We start from the raw sequence: 20,295 nt of genomic DNA on the forward strand, positions 1-20,295 counted from the left end.
CATTCTCCTGCATCCCATGTAACCCAGGATTCGAAATCGGGATTCGGCACTCGTGTGCCCTAGCGTTCTCCTGCATCCCATGTGACCCAGAATTCGAAATCAAGATTCGGCAACCGTGTGCCCTAGCGTTCCCCTGCATCCCATGTAACCCAGGATTCAAAATCGGGATTTGGCACCCTTGTGTCCTAGCGTTCCCTTGCATCCCATCCAACCCAGGATTCAAAATTGAGATTTGATACCCATGTGCCCTAGCGTTTCTCTGCATCCCATCCGACCCATGATTCAAAATCGGGATTTGACACCCGTGTGCCCTAGTATGCCTCTGCATCCCATGCGACCCAGGATTCAAAATTGAGATTCGGCACCAGTGTGCCCCAGCGTTCCCTTGCATCCCATGCGACCCAGGATTCAAAATCGGGATTCGGCACCCATGTGCCCTAGCGTTCTCCTGCGTCCCACGTGACCCAGAATTTGAAATCGAGATTCGGCACCCGTGTGCCCTGACATTCTCATACGTCCCATTATTCTTCGCTCTTCTACATCTCGTGCGACATGGTCACACATTATTTACTCTTCACTTCTAAAACGAGTCATTTCTTCACTTTGTAAAGTCTATCTTCACAATTCAACACGAGTTATTCCAGCATATTTTGTCATCACTCATATGCAACCATAATGACCCATGCCTAGAATTCAAAATTGAGATTCGGCACTAGTATGCCCTGGTATTCTCATGCATCTCATTATTCTTCGCTCTCCTACGTTTCATGGACATGGTTACACATAACTTACTCTTTACTTGTAAAGCCAAATCTATCCTGACAGCCCAACACAAGTCTTCCAGAATGCTCTATCTATCCTCATTCACATGCACCGGCGGGAAAATCTTCACGGAAAATCTTCAGGAATTTGGTATCAAATCATTCTATATTTTGAGGCTCTGTTAATGTGCTACGCAGGAAGTGATTCGTAACTTGGAGAGGGATTCCGTTGCCATCCTATGGAGACCTTGATCTTCCGAAGTCGATCTTTATTCTAAATCATCTGGTTCGTGCCTTCATCATTTCCTTTAACAACGTAAGGATTCTGTATCCATAGCTCTTTATCTCTGATTGAGGTCAAGCAATTTCTTAGTTTTAGGCTCGTAAAATCTGGAGTTGTAGCTGCGTTTGCTTGCTAAATTTTTAGAACTCGATTTCGATTATCATACTGGTTCGCGATCGTATCAGAATGAAATTTTGCGTTGTATTTTATATGTATTTAATCTGTTCTTCATTCTACTCCTCAGATTGATGCTTTCGCTTTTGAATTTTTATACGAATTTATAGATCGGCGGATGCAGGTATTTTATCGAGTACAAATCATACCTAATTATGAGAGATTACTGATGTCGTGATACTTCATTTTATCATTAGATCAAATAAATAAACGCATGAACAGGATAAGATCTTGGAGTTATCCTCCAAAATTTCCTTCTACAATCAATCAAATTGGTTTCTCAGGGAAAAAGAAGTGGAAAAACTAACGAGAATTAGCTGCAATCTCTTCATCTTGGCCGCTCACATGATACTCATATGAACTGTATTTGGTAACATTATGGGCTATCAAAAGCCAAACATGAGTAATTAATTCACCGCCTTGTCTGATGTGTTCTGAATGATATTCCATTTCACATTTACTTGCAGCATATCCCAACATCTCAAACCACATACTGCCAATTAGCTTCCATTTGTCTTCATTGCTCAGACGCAATAAGCTATTTGCAAGATCTTTCACATCCTTTAGCAGATGCCAATTCCCTACAACTACCTTCTCTGCCCCTGATGGTTCATGAGGCTCCTTTGCTTGAAGGGTACCTTCATTTTCTAAATTCAGAAGTTTATTGCAGGCCTCCTCTTTGTTTCGATGTCCAGTTCTTGTGAACTCCCCAAGCTTCACGCATGAATGGTCAAAGATAATCTCTCCCGTCGTTGTTGATAGCACGTGGGAACGAGTCACCAAAAGGTACATCATATAATTTGATATACTCATTATAGCTTCCATTTTATTACCTATGCTAGTATCATGAAAACGTCTGATGTGATAGAAAATATTTGTTGTGATGTGCCATATGAAGATGCTCTTATCAAATGGTCTCTTGTTTATTGTTGTTTCAAGTGCTTTGATCAATTTGCTGTCATCGTTCTGTTTCAGCTTTATTTTGTACCTATCGATTGTCCATTGGCCTCTTTCTTCAAATTCTTCTTGTCCTTTGATCTTCTCTATCTCTCTTAGTTCTGTGACCACAAGTTCTTTCACTTCTGGACGGACTTCGATTCGATCCAAACTCATTTGCTTTTGGAGTTTCATATCCATGCCCCAAGTCCGGAGAAGTTTGATTCTGCTGTAGTTTCTATGCTTGGTTTGCATGCAGAAATCTTAGAGATTGAACTGCCCCATTGTGTTGGACCATCTTCTCCATGTTGCTGACTGAGGGGCAAGAGAGTGTAAGAGACCCCGAAGGATAGGAAAAGTTTGATGGTGTCTTACCATCTGTACTATAGCCCAATCTGTGAAGGGTATTCTCATGATCTGATAAATCTCTATTATCAAAGATGCTATCAACACATAATGGATGAACCCAACACTAATGTTATACACAAATGCATCCTTGAACAAGACAGAAAATCCACATAGTGTGGCAATTAGGCTTAGCAAGCTTATGAAACGAAGAATTAAGCCCTTACGAGTATATATAACAGGAGCCTTAGTGTAGAGTGCATCATACATGAAACCCAATTCAGAATCTGTAATTCTGAACACATCTTCATACTCACAATCATCAATGTATAGTTTCTTATGATCACAATCCGTTGGAGGATAGTAAAGCCAATTCTCGAGCTGAGGCTTTAGGCAGCAGAATCTGTAATAAGCTCTTAGGATCAATTTTGCCTCTGGAAGTTCATTCTGTGGTAATTTTTCAAACAACTTAGCTACTTCTTGATATTTGAAGAAATCAGCTATTGTGAAGCCCAAGTTGCCACTTAGAGCTGATTTTAGAGCCCATGAAGTCTCACCATACTTGATTATCCCAGCCAAGGACATTGGCAAGTAAAGAAACGATGTTTTGGAATCTGTCCATGACCTTACGAGAATGTAAAACATAATTGTCACTTGGACCACCATGCTGAAAACTTGCCTCACTCCTAGTTGGTTGTCTTCGATTGAGTAGGCTGTGATTGTATCTGGATTTCCTATTTGCATGAACATCAACGGCGCCAACAACGCCTGAACTTGGGTGTGTGTGTTGCGCCGTTCATGGCCTATGTCGATCGTCGTGAGCTTACCTAGAACAACAGTTGCAATTTTAGCTGCAAGTAAGTAGGAAAACCAAACAGTTAAACTGAGCTTATATCCTGGTGTGTGTCTTCTTCGACTTCCATTGTAAGTTAAGATCACTTGGAACACGAAGTTCGCAAATACGAGCAGCTCAATGCCCCAGTTATTCCATATGAAACTGATATGCCCCGGTAAAATACGTAAAAACAAGTCGGAAAACATTGTGCCTTATGTCTCTTCTTAATCCCCTAATACAAACAAGTGAAGAATACTTGAAAACTCCGGCCTTCCTGCATCCCCTGCTCTCTCCCTCCATAAAAGAGAGAAAACTTTATAAGAAGCTGAAAAAATCTTATATTCTCTATCCTCATAGCTCTATTTGAACACTAAGAAAGAAGAAAGAAACCCGGAATTGAAAGTCATACCTGAAAGGATAGCTTGGAGGCCTCAAAAGGAAGGAAGTTCCACCTCCAAAACCAGCAAAAAATGAGTATGAACATAACAGTTCAAAATATATCACATATATAGCAAGAAAGGAGCAATCTTCTCCAACATACCCTTAAATTATTGCAAGAAAAATCTTGTGTAAGAAACTAGCATCTTCACTGCTCATTCCTTTCAGAAGAATAAGAATTGCTTACCTTGGAGATAACTTTTGGCACCTTATTGTAGTGTAGTTGAGCAGCTTATCATCTAGGCCACCCGCCTATGGCCTGAAAGTTCTTCTTTTAAAAATGGTTTTACAATCTCTTGAAACGAACTCACATGGGAGCTTTTGATACAGGAACATAATGATATTATTCTCAGTTGCTTCATCTTTAGAAAAGTTTAAGATTGTTCCAAGGAATTTGGCATGGGTTTGAACTAATCAAAACCAACTCCTATTTGTCATGCAGGACTAGAGATGTCCACGAGATCCCTGTTTAGACAGCGAATGAGAGGAGTGGAGAACATTTTTTCTCATTGGATAAATGGGGCCAAGGACAAGATTTTATTCCCGGTCTCTGTCCTCTCCCAAATGGAGCCAAGGACAGGATTTTATTCCCTGTCTATGTCCTCTCCCAATTCTCCGCTTAATGTAAATATATTTTCAACACGTATTAAAAAATATATATATACGTAAAAAAATTATAAATTAGTCAAATTTTTAGTCTCTAATTATAATATTTAAACTAAAACGATGTTCTATGTTGGTAGAATATATATATATATATATATATTTGCTTATGAAATATATTGATTTATTATGAATTTTTTAATAAAATTATGTTTAAAAATGAAAACTTTAAAATAACTATTTTTTTAAAGAATAATAAATGGAAAAAAAATTATTGGCGAAGAACTTGATCTTTACAAATTTCTTACGAAGAATCTCCGTCTTGATCAATAGAGAATTTTACAGAAATATAAAATGAAATAGGTAGCGGCGGGGGCAGACACAAAGAAAGCTTCTATCCCGTTCTACCTCGTGGACGTCTCTATCCTAGAGCTATCATAAGATAGAGCTGAAAACTGGGTTTGAAGATTCGTAGGCTTGTACGGGTAGCTTCTTAGGGTGATTGTTCCTCTACTAAGATTGCTGGATGATTACTTGTGATAGTTGTTTTACTTTTTTTTAACTTTTTTGATACTCTCATTCAAAATCTTCAAACAACACAAATATCATCTTTTTTTTGTTTTTTTTTTGTATATAAGTGATCGTGGTTTGTTACTATATGCATGCTTACGTCATTTTAAAGTGTAAAAACAAGAAAAATAAAAGCAAGTATGATACAATTTCTCCGAAAAATAGTCAAAATTTCTTCATTCAATTCACACCATAATGCATTAAATATTCGCGTAAAACTCGATTGCCTTTCTATGAAAATGTATGAGTTTATCACGTGTATGTTGTCGTTTCTCCGCTTCAAATGACGTAAACTTACATCTAGTAATGAACTTAGTAGGTAGGTATAAGGTTTAGAGAGTTAAAGGTCGTTTTTTATTACAAAAATGGACTTCGAAGATAATTGCCTTCACATTAAAAAAAAAAAAAAAGATAATTAGAGAGGAAAGGATGAATGAATGTATTCTTACCTTGAATGGGATTAAAGAGAATAATTCTAAGGAAGAACCGTCCAAGCTACAAAGTTAATCTTACCTCTTTAGGGAAAAAAATAATAATAAAATCGACACCTACTTTTATCCCAAACCTTTTAAATTGTCCATTTGGTCCTTACCGCTACAAATTTGTTCTACTTTCGTCCTATAACTTTTAATATTTATATTTTAGTCCTTAAATTTTTATAAATGGGTATTATACGGAAAAAATAGAATAGTCATCAAGAAATTCTTCCGAGCAAAACGCTTAATTTTGAAGTTACCTGTGAGATCTCACATCGATTAGAGAGGGGAATGAAACATTACTTGTAAGGGTGTGAAAATAGACGTGTTTTAAAACTGTGAGGTTGACGACGATACGTAACAGACCAAAGCGGATAACATTTGCCAGTGGTGGGCTTGGACGATTACATTCTTATAGTTAGGTCGTTGAAAAGAAACGCGTATCTTGTTGATATATGTAGAAATTACTTTTATAATCTTAGGTTTCTTCTCACTCGGTGTCCGTTCATTTGTATACATTTCTTTTACTCGAGTGTCACGGGTTTGTAATCTCGATGTCCCATAATTAAAATGTAATCATAACCTAAGATCTACCCTAGAGTACTTGAATCCATCCAAACAAAAAGAGACAAATCCAAACTCTCTTATTGGTCACTTGGGTTAATGATTGATGATTGGTGCTTATGTGGACCAATCAGCGGTGAGGTCCCACGTTATGAAATCACATGACGTCCGCATCTGATTGCTCCCAAAGGAAACGTGTTGAAGAGGTCCACCTGTCAGTCTCTTAATTGGGAGATGTGGGTCCCACATATCCATTAAATCCGAATCTGTCTGCCAGCTCACACTTGCACTCCCACATTTCTAAATGACATACTTACCCCTACATTGATTTTTATTTAGGAGACTGGCAGACCATTATATAAGGGCATTATAGTAACTTCGTTTCTCTCTCTTTTTTTTTTTTTTTTTTTTTTTGCCATTTTCCGTTCCTTTTCCCCATGAGAATTATATTATTTATTAATTATTTGATTCTGTAAAGACAAAAAAGTGCTTTCTTTTAATATTAAAATTTATTAGATATATTACATTTTTGTTTATAATTTTATTTTTGGATTCATATAAACTATATTACAAAATATAAATTATTATTCATTTAATAATTCTTTGAAATAAATAATTTTAAAAATAATATATAAAAAAGAAAAAAAATATCTACGACTCTACGAATTCTTTACGGGCCCTACGAAAAATAAACTGAAAATTTAAGAATGAAGATTGAAATATGTCGTAGGGACAGAGAAGAATGGCGACAAGGAAACCTTCTCCTGTCCCTATCTCTCTAACACGATTCATTTACGAGCCTTACATTAATTTCGTGAAAAATATCTCTTAATAAAAATTGAAGGAAAAAAAACTAAAATATTATTATTATTATTATTATTATTATTATTATTATTATTATTATTATTATTATTATTATTATTATTATTATTATTATTATTATTATTATTATTATTATTATTATTATTATTATTATTATTATTATTATTATTATTATTATTATTATTGTTATTATTATTATTATTGTTATTGTTATTATTGTTATTATTGTTATTATTATTATTATTATTATTATTATTATTATTATTATTATTATTATTATTATTGTTATTATTATTATTATTGTTATTATTATTATTATTATTATTATTGTTATTATTGTTATTATTGTTATTATTATTATTATTATTATTATTATTATTATTATTATTATTATTATTATTATTATTATTGGGAATAATCATATTTTCTGGCAATTTAAATAAAATGGAAAACAGAAGAAATATATAAATATGACAGACAAATTATCCATTTATAATCCAACGCACGTGGCTTCGCACGTGAATGACGCCGTCAAATTAGACTCCGTCAACCCGACCTGAACGGCGTTAAGATTTTTCCCAAATCGCTCTATATTTATCTCTCTCTCTCTTCTTTTTTAATTTTTAATAATTAATTTAAAATTAAATTTAAAAACCAAAAAAATTGTGGAGCTTTCAGATTCTCCGTTATGATCGAAGATCGTTGTTCTAGGGTTTTGTGCTTGTATTAATTTTGAGGCCCTGTTTGGATTTTGTCGCCGTTGATTTCAATTTTCTCTATCTGAAAAGGGGGCGGATCAAGAGGAAGAATTTGATGGTCCAGTTGATGAAATCAGGGAATCTCTCTCTGGAGCCGGATATGGCGTCGCTTCGGGACAAGGCGCCGGTGAAGCTGGAGATCGAGGACTCTCTTGAAGAGGAGCATGCTCCGTTCTCCAAGCGATCCAAAACGGCGACGACGTTTTCTCCGGTATGTGGAATCGGTTTTTCTTTTGCTTCGTTGCGAAGAAATGACGGGGAAGAGATTTTTTTTTTTTTTTTTTTTTTTTTTTTTAGTTTTTATCCTTGGAACTATTTTGAGAAGATGAATGTTATGCTTTTCAGCTTCGAATTTGACTATTTAATAACCTGATTTTATTTCTCTTCCATTTTTCGTAATGGAGATTGATCTTCTTCCGTATGCTTATTTGGTATTAATAGTTGTGTGGTATATGAGAATCCAAGTGTAATTTTCTGCTTATTCTCTGTGTTTTTTTTCCCCCGAGGAGCGAGATGGAATGGTATTATGATTTTCTCGTCAGTTGAAATGATTTTGGCCTTTTTGTTGGTTGTTTTTGCATGATCTTGTCAAACGAGAAGCATGAAAGTAGTTGTTCCGATGATTTTCCCGTAGTGCTTTCACAATACAATCCGCTTGATGAGCCTAGTCTTCTTGGTTTGCGGTTGAGGAAGAGCCCTTCCCTGTTGGATCTAATTCAAATGAAGCTTTCTCAGTCGACTGCTGCTTCGAGCCATGTGACCGAATGTGAAAGCTTCAACTCTTCCATAAAAAAGGATAATATAGGCACTGCCATTCCGGGCTCTATCGACAAGCTTAAAGCGTCGAACTTTACTGCATCGCTCCTAAGAATTGGTGGTTGGGAGGTAAAATCGATTGACCTCCCCTGTGCTTCTAATAACTGGAAAATGTTGTGGATGTGAAGTAATTAAGGTCTTATTCAATGACAGTATCAATCAAGATATGAAGGTGATTTGGTGGCAAAATGTTATTTTGCTAAGCATAAGCTTGTCTGGGAAATTCTTGAAGGTGGGTTGAAGAGTAAAATAGAAATCCAGTGGTCTGATATTATGGCCTTAAAGGCCAACTGCCCTGATAATGGACCTGGTAGTCTGAACGTGGTGGTACGCTTCGTATTCTTGCCTAATGCCTGATTTGTGCGTTTCTCGATTCCTTAATGCATGAGCCATGGGAGTGTGTGTGTGTGTATGTATGTGGAGAACTTCTTGTATTTTGATGGCTTATTTTTGTTGTTGTTTCTGTAGTTGTCTAGGCAGCCCCTTTTCTTCCGAGAGACGAACCCTCAACCAAGAAAACACACATTATGGCAGGCAACTGCTGACTTTACCGATGGCCAGGCTACTTTACACAGGTAATGCTTGCGACTTTACCGTCTGTGAAGAGTATCAAATTATATGCTCTATCACTTTCCTTTTTGTGCTTTACATAGAAATTTTGCTCCCAATCAAAGTCAGCGGTAGAAGGTTTTCTATATTTACAACTATAGATGTTCTTCTTTTCTTTTGTTCTCAAGTTTTTTAGTAAAGGAGGTTCTGTTTTGATTATATCATTTCTGAGAATGCCCGATGGGTGAATTAGATTATAGCATCATTACATTATCCTTTCTTCTCTATATGTTTAAATCGACTTTCATGTCTTGGGTGTATGAGCTCTTTCTTTGACCATGGAACTTTCTTTTTGCTGGCAAGTTTCCATCTCTTGAGAAGAAATGAAATGTAGATCCAGTGAAGAATATGCGGATTTGAGAGACAACCTTCTAGATGAAATGGTTTCTATGAGGATTTTTTTTTTTTTTTGTTGGATGAGAAAATTATAATATTCCTTGCATGTTCTAGAACATAGTAGATGCATAAACATTCCTGAACACAATACTTGGATAGCTACAAAGTATTCATGATAAGAACTTGTACCAAATATTTTTTGTAAACGAAAATTGTTTATTTTCCTCATGCTGCGTAAGGTCAACTCTTCGTGTCTCACTCTTTGAACTTAGGTAATGATTATAGTGGTCATCTAACTTTGTGATTGTTAGGCAACATTTTCTGCAGTGTCCTCAAGGATTGTTGAACAAACATTTTGAAAAGCTAATCCAGTGTGACATGCGCCTTAACTTCTTAAGCCGACAACCAGAGATAGTTTTGGATTCACCATATTTCGAACGAAGGGTTTCTGTTTTTGAGGATCCAGAACACCCAGCAGAAAATATTAAAAGATCGATTACAACAGAATCTCCTCAGCAATCATCCTTGAAAATAGAACAACAAGACTCTACTTGTTCAGCAGTAGAACATCGTTCTCAAGAAGCTCCATCACCTTGTTCAGGTGACAATTTATGAATCTTCTTTTGTTATTCATTCTGTTTAATTGAAGGGACAAATAGAAGCATGTCTTTTAGACTTTAGTTTTAGTTCATGAATTCGTGCGAAATGTCCTGTGAGTCCAAAAAAAATCACACGGTGTGATCATCACGGGTTGAACGGTCAATATTCCTTGTCATTGATGTATCTCTGTAATTTGTTTCTGGAATTTACAGTCGTACCTTTTTCTAGGCTATTGTCAGAAATTAGTCAAACGTTTGCTTGTATCCAAAATATCTTGTGCTGTTCCTTAGTTATTGATAAAAGATGGAACTTGTGCAGCCGAGGCAAGTGCAAATTTTGAAGTTGGCAGCTCTAGAAGCCCAAAAAATTGGGAGCAAACGAAAGTTCCCGGGCTCCACCCGTCCATGTCGATGAGCGATCTCGTGAATCACATTGGACAGTGTATTACAGAGCAGATGACCGGGGCGAATCCATCATTTGCCAATCAAGGACTGGGATACCAAGACATACTAGAAGATATTGCACAGTCTCTGCTGAACGACAACCAATCTACAACTTCTGATGAGAAATCTCTCATGAAAAGAGTCAATTCTCTCTGTTGTCTCTTGCAGAAAGATCCAACCAATACCACAACTCAGAATTCACTGTTCAATGAAGAAAGTCGTGGCGAAGGACCCGATGATAGGAAGAGCAATAAAGTCGACAACGTATTGAGGGGCGATGTCGAAGCTGCTTTTACCGACGACGTAAAAGATAACTCAGATACTAAGCAGACAATCGGTATGTCTAGGAAGGATTCGTTCAGCGAATTGATGTTGCATCTTCCTCGAATCACTTCTATCCCGAATTTTTTGTTCAACATCTCAGAAGACGGTGAAAGGTGAGTCTGGCTGTGAAATGTTTCTGTACATTGTTTCGGAAATTGGCTACCGGGTAGACGAGCAAATCCTCATGGGATTCTGAAATATGTATTGATGAAGAATCCTGTATGTATGTGTTGTAATTCATGTATTTAGGCATTTTATGTATGTCTGCAGCACAGATGTTTTAATTCTTTCCCCTGTAATGTTATGTTATGAGAGAGCCGCCCACCTTACATAAGCTGTAAATGGAAATTACCCCTTTGGTGAATCACTCTATTCTAGAGTTTATATACAATTTGAAACAAAATTAGCCGCACATTTTGCCTTCCTATGTTACCCCCTAAATATTATTAGTATTAGTATTATATTTATCTTAAAAATTCTGAACTGTATCAGTGGTTGCTTACTATTAGATTGAATTCGATGTCAACCAAATTTCTCCTTAGGTTGCGGGTGGTGAAGAGCGGATATGGGGACTCTCAGGGCGCAGTGTAACCAAGAGAGTCATTCCATTTAGGATGCGCTCGTGTGGTTATGGGGGCTTGCTCGTGTGGTTATGGGGGCTTGCTCGTGTGGTTATGGGGGCGTGCACGAGTGGTCTGGTGCAATTGGTTAGACAGCGACGAATGAATTTATTAGATTAGTATTAGCATCTAATACAAATTTCTCCTTAGGTTGCGGGTGGTGAAGAGCGGATATGGGGACTCGGGTCAGGGCGCAGCGTAACCAAGAGAGTCATTCCATTTAGGATGCGCTCATGTGGTTATGGGGGCGTGCTCATGTGGTCTGGTGCAATTGGTTAGACAGCGACGAATGAACTTATAAGATTAGTATTAGCATCTAATACAAATTTCTCCTTAGGTTGCGGGTGGTGAAGAGCGGATATGGGGACTCGGGTCAGGGCGCAGCGTAACCAAGAGAGTCATTCCACTTAGGATGAGCTCATGTGGTTATGGGGGCATGCACGAGCGGTCGTCCTATCCCTAAAGAACTTATTAGATTAGTATTACGTCCTATCCCTAAAGAACTTATTAGATTAGTATTAGACAGCGACAACTGAACTTATTACAAATTCAAAATCTCAAAGACCAAAAATGTAAATTATCGAATTTCTAAATTGCTTCTTCGAACATTTTGCATTTCTTTCTCAAATATGGACATAAGATTGGCACAAAATAGAACACTTTTCTATGTCTCTATCACCTCCTAAAAAAAAAATCTAATTAGCTATATTTAACTTTAAATTGTTGTAACTTTTAAAATAGTTAACATTGGCATTTTGAACTAATAAAGTTCATGAAGTTCTTATATGAAAAAATATGGAGAAGTCAGAAGTAGAGTCAAACTAAAGACTAAGTGGTAATAATAATATTCACAGTTTCCACACTGAACTGTTAAATATTTACAGAGAGATGGGTAAAAAGTGAGGGGTTAAAAACTCATTCCACCATCATCATTTGTACAAAAAAAAAAAAAGGAAATTAAAAACTTCACCTCCCAACACAATTGTTCTTCCATGTTATTCATATGTACACTTGGGATCTTCCATCATGTCAGTCTCTGTTGTTTTCAGGGATCAGGAAGCTGATGAATGAATAGCAGTATCCGGTAACATCGCTATGGTCACTATAAAATATTCACATCCGACCGGGAACCCATATGGGTTCGAAGATAAACCTGAATTCAAGGTCAACCCATCGGTCCCCATGTCGGAGATCACACGATCTGTTTGATCCGCCCTACCTTGATCGAGCTGAGGAGAAGGTGGTGACGGTTTCGCTGTCTGACGTTCAATGTGGACAATCTGCCCAACAATGTAGTTAGATCTGGTTAGAGGATTGTCTGCAAATAAAGCCACTGATTCAGCAGACAGGTAGTAGTTGGTGCAATTCCGATTGATCGCCTCATAATGCCCAGCTGCATTGCGAACAAACGCAGCAATCTCGTGGACTTCCATTCGACCGAAAGAAATCTTCTCCTTGTTTGCCTGTATGACGAAGCAATTCGGTAAATCCCTCGAGATCAAATGAAATTGGAACCCGAACGTAAACTAAAGACATACTTGAATCGTGTAGGTCAGTGGATCGTATAAGGGGAGCTCACAAAGGAAGTTTACCTGCTTCTCGAGTTGATGCTTTGCGTACAAAGTTTTAACAAGTTCTTTCTTTTCTTCCAGTTCTTTGACAAGTTGTTCGTGGGAAGCTTCGAGTTTTGCGTATTTATCGTGCTGTTCGACCAAAATTCCAACTCTCTCCGCTATAGCCCAGATACATTGGCGGAATTCATTTGTACCATCATTTTCATTGTCACTGCCAGAACTAATAAAATTCTAGGTTGGTTTCATTAATAAAAAATCAGACAAAAACATTTCATAAAATGAATACTTGCACAAGAAAATCTCTAGAATCCAGAATTAAAACTAGATGGAAAATAAAAAGGTGTAAAAGCCCAAATTTATCTAGCAGATATTGTCATCTTTGGGTTTTCCCTTTCAGGCTTCCCCTCAAGGTTTTTAAAACGTGTATGCTAGGGAGAGGTTTCCACACCCTTATAAAGAATGCTTCATTCCCTTCTCCAACCGATGTGGGATCTCACAATCCACCCCCTTCGGGACCCAGTGTCCTTGCTAGCACTCATTTTCTTCTCTAATCGATATGGGACCCCCCAATCCGCCCCCCTTCGAGGCCCAGCATCGTTGCTGGCACACCACCCTTGTCCAGCCCCCTTCAGGGCTCAACTTCCTTGCTGGCACATCGCCCGGTGTTTGGCTCTGATACCATTTGTAGCATCCCAAGATCACTGTTAGCAGATATTGTCCTCTTTAGGCTTTTCCCTAATGGGCTTCCTCTCAAGGTTTTTAAAGCGCGTGTGCTAGGGAGAGGTTTCCACACCCCTAATAGCAGGCAATGACTTTCAAAGATCCGTATCATAGTTATTCCACTTATAGCAGGAATGCATTCATTTGCAGAAAAAAAGTACAACAAAATACAAGAAACAAGGTACATTTGAGCCTCTTTTTAATGTGGAAGGGGAATGGTTTGGGAAAAGCAGCAACTAAGCAAAAAACGAAAGTAACTTACTTGGCTAAAGATTGCGCTAAACTGCGCAATGAATGAGCAAAAGCAGACACTCCACTGGGAGAAAAAACAGAGGTTTTTAGTCTTTCAACATGACCCCGCATTTTCACAGCCGATGTACGAAGTGCACTATACTCTGAAGCCCTACGTGTAGCTGCGTAAAGATGAGTTTGACCTTCCTCCCTTGCTACATGTAGACAATTCTCCAAGTGGGCACAATTCATCTGAAAGGAGGGATAAACAATAATTTATTATGCATTGACGAGGAAAAAAGTTATTGATCATGACAATGAAAACTAAAGCATAAAATATAAAACCCCAAGTCTATAACAAATCACAGGCATAGTAGAAATAATGTTATAAGCACAGTGTGTCACGGTCATGTTTGTCTAAGGCGTATTGTCTGTGACCACATGTCGGATGTCCTGGTTATGCTTGTTTAGGACGTGTTGTCCGTAGATGCATGCTCATTCCAAACCCTTTTTACATGCTTTCATCTTAAATAAACACTTACTATTTCATATTGTGTCAATATGCGGGTGTATGACTAGTCACCAAAATCATGTCTACACCAGCCAGGGCTAAAATGCCCCAAAATATACTATAAAGGGATACGACTAGTCGTCAATTCTTCCTACCCTGAGTTAGATGCCATTTAAGCCGTTTTCTAAAACATTTCTCGTAAACATGATTCGAGGCTCAAGCATAAGCCGACATTGTTTGCAAAATCCGAATTTCTCACAACTGACTTGTTCGCTGGATAAGAGCAAGTGTTGCACAATCGTTGTCCCCCGTTGCTGAAAGAGTACGATTGTGACAGAGTGCACCTCACAACTCAAAGAAACGGAAGACTGACAGTCAACAAAAAACTAATGTATGATGGGAGCTCTTTAAGCTCCCTTTACTTCATTTATCAATGAAATCTGTTTCTCCTCTTAAAAAGAACAGAAACCATGGTAGTTCAAAGGAGATTGAGATAAGGAGAAAGTTAACGGAAATGAAAGATGCAAGGATACATAAGAGCCACAGCTACATAACATAAATTCGATTCTATTTGCAAGGATCTAAAGAAGCACGAACACGGACATGACATCCTACGCGTGTGAGCCGATCCAACGGTGCTAAAGGACTTCCCCAACTTTTCTTTTGTAATTTAACTGTTCTATTCAGACTCTTAAGAGCTGAAGACCCCATAAGAACGACTTCACATACTAGGGAGCTCTACCTAACAGTTGCAAAAATTCATCCAAGACAGTGCAGGAACCCTCCCAGCATTGATCCTCCCAAAAAAAATAATAAATATATAAAGTATTTTAGCATAAAAGAAGAGTTGACATCCAACAATACATCCAATTCCATACATATTTAATCAAGAACCATCACTAATTCATGAAGAACATATCCTTGTAAACCAGCAAAAATTTTCAGGCAGTCCTACAACGAATTATGTATTGCCAAATCAAATGAACTCTCGAAATCTCCAACCACAGATTGAGCTCAACTAATCATTTGTGGATCTCAAGAGAGGCACTGGAAAACCTTTTTTCTCAGTGATCACACATTGCCAACAACTAATGCACATTTTGGCACCTTCCCTCAGGTAGCAATAGTGATTTAACAGACAAATCACTAGCATCTAGCCATATCCCCCAGGAAGCAGAGTGGAGTAAAAACAAAAATCCATTATCATCGAAAGTTATACCTAGACTCAAGATCGCTCCTAACGAATGTCCCCAAGAAAGGTAGATTTCAGTCACAAAACACTGACAACCAGTATAATACTATTAATTGAATAGGCTTAAAAAGATCCCTAATATAATTTAGCAAGGTGACCTAACAAATTTGGTTCAGAGTCAATATTTATCTAACCTCCATCTGTGTCCATTTGTATACTCTTCACATAAATCAATTCGACTCAGTCGTATCAAGACAAAGGACAAGGTTGGATGGATAAAAGTGAGAAATGTACAAGAGAAAGCTATAAATTACAGAAAAGGTAAGAAATGGAACGCAAGGCTGTCAAAGCATTGGCCATTAGTTATAAACAAAGTTCTAAGGGAGAGAAATCTTTGGTACGCGATCAAAAAGGCCCATATCCTATATTAGTGACGTCCATTTGCACTTTAGGGAGGTGTGCCTATCTAAGGTCTACCCAAAGCAGCAGAGCCTACATTGTAATTTGTAGTAGTGGAGGCCTGCGTTAACGCAGTCCCTTTCAATAACAAAAAAGGAACAATAAGATTAGTACCTGAGATTCATCAAGCAGCTTCCTACTAGCTTCCAACTCTCTCTTCAGTACGACAACCTCCTCCATAGCATCTTTAAGTTTGGTTTCTGTTTCACTCAACAGATTGGTCTTGTCCGCTAGTGCATTTTGCAACTCCAGCAGAAGGCCATTCTGAAGATTCAATTCCAAATTGGGATCTTCTACTGTTTCACAAGGTAAGACACTCAGAGATTGAGGCATGCTCTCAGCTGTGGAACTGTTCGTCAGAGATATTCCCATCTGTCCTACTACTTTATCCCCAACATATTTATCATTGTCTTGAAGTTCTTCACGATTAGGCTCCATCATTGAGGAATCCAAATGAGGATTCTGATCACCATGGGAATCCATCATATTTTCATCGACTGCTTCTCGATCTCTACCAGGCTGTTCAGCAAATAACCCCAGCTTAACATCCAGTGAATTAGAGATGCAAGAAACCTCATCCATTGGCTCTGTAGTCGATATACAAGGTGCAGGGGCTTCTCGACCACTTAAGATTTGGGGCTCGCAACCATCATTCTTTACAGCCAAAACTGAAAAATCAGATACAGCATTATTTGAGAGATTTTGCCCCTGCAAATACTGATCTGGTGACAGTCTTTGTTCCAATTCTTTAATGCGTCTTTCATATGATTCACATTGCATCTGCTTGGTTTTAAGCATTAATTGAAGTTGTTTTCCATATTCATCTTTAAGACGCAAGGCTTCAGCTGTTTTCTCAGCAGCATTCTTTAAGATACCGTCAAGTTTGCTGTCATCAATTAAATCATATTCTGGAGAGAGTGAACAGATTGTGGCTAAAGCAGAAGCAAGATCAGCTTTCAATTTTGCATTTTCAACTTCCAACTTGCTGGTTCCAGCAATCTCTACCAACTCAGAACCTTCAACAAGCTCCCCAGAGCTATAACTCTCAAAGGTGTCCTTTGAAATTTCTTCAGCCTCAACGGAACTCAAAGCTCCAACCGATTTTATAGAGGAATCCTTGGTGACTCCTGCCTTCTCACTCTTCAAAGGAAATCCTAACAAGTACTCGGGAGCATAACGGTCGAGATTTGAAATATCAACATCAATTAAACGGTCATCATAAGGAGTTATATGGACATCACATGGGTTAGGAATGTCATTTAATCCCATGGATTCTATTACATCTCTTGGAAAATATCCATTATGTTCCGTTAGAAACATATCACGTCTCCTAACCTCATCCTCCCTCTTTCTTGCAAGCCTTTCAGCCATTTGACCAGCCATACCCATGTAAAGCTTCATGCAAGCTTTCCTTCTCACAACTTCAGAAAGACAAGCTCTATAGGCTGGACCAATCCCTCGCACTAACTTTAGGTCCATAAATAGGTCCTCCTGACGACCCGTTGCCTCTTTAAATACAGGAAACTGTAATTTAACATCCTTGATGATGTAAGAGTTATAAGCAATCTTTTGCATGTAATAGTGCAAGAAGTTGTTCATTTGAATCTTTTTATCCTTACAAACATCAAGTAGTTTGGAAACTGCCCGATCACAAGCTAGCATTCTTGGCAGATGATTTTTGTCATGGATATCATACATGGGACCTAGGGCCGAAACCGCATCATGAGGGCGAATTGAGGAAGATAACTGACAAGATAGGCAATCATCCACCAGTTTCTTTACAGTATCGACATCTTTGCTGCATTATTACGCACAAACAAACTTTCAATCAATGTAAACACACTTCCAACAATTTTTTTTTTTTTTTTTTTTGGGTAAGAAAGAAGAGGAATGAAAGAATATAAAAGGGTACAAAAATAACAAAATAAGCCCCAACAGAAAAGAAAAAGGGAGTCTGACCCTAATTACAAAAATGACTCCAATCCAAAAGAATAAGATCAAGTTTATAATTACATAAAGGCTTGGTGACCAACTTTCACAAGGAAACCTTAAACCTAGCTACCTCCCAAACACACTTCAACAGTTGATAACTACTGCAATAGACATGCAAACATGAAACAATATCCAGATTGTACCAAAAGCATGAATCATGAGAATAAAGTAACTACATCACCAGTCTAAGAAAGAAGTGACGAACATAAGTGTTAGGTACTGAATACACTGAGAGGACTATAGGAAAAAGTAAAGGTAAATTTTTTATTTGAGACGGCGGATTCACACGCCAAAGACCAAACAGATGATAGTAGTATGGAGGGTATGATGACTGAGCTATGGAAGAAGTAAATAGAAGCTAACCTCAAGGACTGCATTATACTCTTTTGTTCATTGATATACCGCTGATGCTCCTTAATATTCAGTTCCAAACTTTTTATAGAAATAGAAGCCCTGCTCGAAAATAAATCTTCAACTTTCCGCTTAACCTCATTAAATATCACCTTAAATCTAACAACTTTGTTCTCAAACTGGCTGTGCGAACTGCTGCAATTTTCTGCTGATTTCCGCAAACTATCCTCCTTCACAAAATCCAGTAAGCACTTGCGATTGGCTGTTTGTAAGGCAGGATGAAGCTTAACTGACCTCAATTTCTCAATGTCTCTACCCAAATTCATCAACAGATCAGAATGAACCCGATGCTGCTGCGAATAACGTTTCATGAAATCTGTGTAGTTCTGATTAATCATTTTATAGTATTGATCCAAATTACCCCTTGCAACTTCTAAAGCTCTCTCTTGAACCTTCTGCTCTCTCAAAAGCCTCTCACAGTAATCAAATTTCATCACCGTATTACTGTATATCGCATGAGCCTTGTGGTAGTGGTAACGAAACTCCCGCTCATAAGAAGGCAAAGCCTTCAAAGCAGGATCTGAGGCACCATCTAAAGGATGGGAATCTTGAGAAGAGGAAGGTGATGGTAGGTCAACAATATCAAGGATATCGATCTGCTCTGGTGGAGGCGGCGGTGAATTGCTTTGTAGTCTGGATCGATCAAACAAGAAAACTTCCCGATCATCTGCTGGAAGCTTGTAAGCCGAAAGGGGTCGCTGTGATTCCAGTCTAACATCCAAAGAAAGAATAAACTGATCATTGTAGTTAATGCCAGTGACTGATTCAATCAAACGCATCACATCCTCAACCAGCATACCCTCGTGGCAGTCGAGCTGAAATGAGTGTCCATTTTCAGAAACATGAACCAGCAACTTGCCGCTGTTTGCACCAGCATCTATCAAGCTTGAGCTCATCTTATCCACAACGAAGAATCCCAACCACAGGTTCCCAGCAGACAAGATTAATCAGCCAAATTAAACCCTTCTTTTTCACAGAAAAGGGGTACCAATCCCAAAAGTGATGAACCTATCCGCCCTCTACGACCGAGGCACGGCAAGGAAAGTCAAATCGGCCGTTCTTCCAGATTGCGTTACGCCGTTTCTGCTAGATTTTAGAATCCCAGCATTAAAACCTTAGCCCTCAACTAAGATCCGAAAATTCAAATCACTACTTCACAGCTAGAGTAGTCTGATCTAAAATCCTAAAAAATCAATGCAGTCTACAAAGTTCATCAACCTTCTAAACTATTCAATTCTAAAACTACCCCACAATCTTCAACCAATTACCCCAACTCCCAGCATATAACCACATATAACTTACAAAATCGGCTTTATTCCAAAGTCACTCCCGGTCCTGGTAAAACCCTACTAATCGCCGACCCACCCCCCACAAAATCCGACGCAGAAACCAGGATTTTCGCCGAAGATATCTTGATTTCCGTCCTCGTTCCCAAACTTTCTTAGATGAACACGAAAAAAAAGGAACGAACCAGCGGAAAGCGAGGGATCAAAACAAAAAGCCTAAACACTAGGATTGAAGCAAATGACCAACAACAGAAGAAGTTGAGGATGATCGGAAACGATAACGTGAGGAGAATGATGTGCAAGAATTTTGATTCTCAACATAAGACAAATCTTCTACGAAACCTTCCAGCAATGTGATACTCGTTATTAAAATATATATATAAATATAATATATGAGAATGAAATCTACGTTTTTTGTGCGTGTGTTCCATAATCTTCAACGAATTAGCTTCTGTTCTGTCATTCCCTATCGCTTCGAATATTGAAAATCCATGAAGGAAGCTGCTTCCATGGCGGCCGTGTCCCAGAAAACCTCTTCTTCTCTCTCTCTCTCTCCAAAGTCTCGCGAAAATGGAACGAACCCAAAACAGAACAAGCCCAGGGCCC

At 38.1% G+C, this 20,295-nt stretch overlaps 2 protein-coding genes, 1 long non-coding RNA gene and 1 other non-coding gene across 5 annotated transcripts; 2 read left to right on the top strand and 2 right to left on the bottom strand.

The window, feature by feature from the left end:
- Positions 1 to 1,385: 1,385 nt before the first annotated feature.
- On the bottom strand, positions 1,386 to 4,171 carry LOC111804689 (uncharacterized). Its single transcript, XR_015422828.1, has 2 exons — positions 3,744 to 4,171; positions 1,386 to 3,628 (listed from the first exon to the last, which is right to left on the bottom strand). It is a non-coding gene; the product is annotated as an uncharacterized LOC111804689 (transcript).
- LOC147790400 (uncharacterized) lies at positions 1,447 to 4,456 on the top strand. Its single transcript, XR_015422829.1, has 3 exons — positions 1,447 to 1,588; positions 1,686 to 2,004; positions 4,215 to 4,456. It is a non-coding gene; the product is annotated as an uncharacterized LOC147790400 (long non-coding RNA).
- Positions 4,457 to 7,442: 2,986 nt separating this feature from the next.
- On the top strand, positions 7,443 to 11,105 carry LOC111805615 (uncharacterized). Its single transcript, XM_087128259.1, has 6 exons — positions 7,443 to 7,776; positions 8,166 to 8,450; positions 8,535 to 8,708; positions 8,850 to 8,956; positions 9,638 to 9,927; positions 10,245 to 11,105. The coding sequence occupies exons 1-6, from the start codon at positions 7,621 to 7,623 to the stop codon at positions 10,808 to 10,810; spliced, it is 1,578 nt and encodes a 525-aa protein (XP_086984385.1). The 5' UTR covers positions 7,443 to 7,620; the 3' UTR covers positions 10,811 to 11,105.
- A 1,019-nt stretch (positions 11,106 to 12,124) lies between these two features.
- Positions 12,125 to 20,295, bottom strand: LOC111805583 (autophagy-related protein 11-like). 2 transcript variants are annotated; one of them, XM_023690699.2, is made up of 5 exons: positions 18,356 to 20,295; positions 16,115 to 17,798; positions 13,870 to 14,090; positions 12,906 to 13,098; positions 12,125 to 12,776 (listed from the first exon to the last, which is right to left on the bottom strand). In XM_023690699.2, the coding sequence occupies exons 1-5, from the start codon at positions 19,297 to 19,299 to the stop codon at positions 12,366 to 12,368; spliced, it is 3,453 nt and encodes a 1,150-aa protein (XP_023546467.2). In that variant the 5' UTR covers positions 19,300 to 20,295; the 3' UTR covers positions 12,125 to 12,365. The 2 variants fall into 2 exon arrangements, with proteins under 2 accessions (XP_023546467.2, XP_023546466.2); XM_023690698.2 differs by having other exon boundaries at positions 12,906 to 13,107.

The sequence above is a fragment of the Cucurbita pepo genome, chromosome 11, assembly GCF_057944985.1.
Source record: "Cucurbita pepo subsp. pepo isolate OVF chromosome 11, ASM5794498v1, whole genome shotgun sequence".
Taxonomy (NCBI): Eukaryota; Viridiplantae; Streptophyta; class Magnoliopsida; order Cucurbitales; family Cucurbitaceae; genus Cucurbita; species Cucurbita pepo.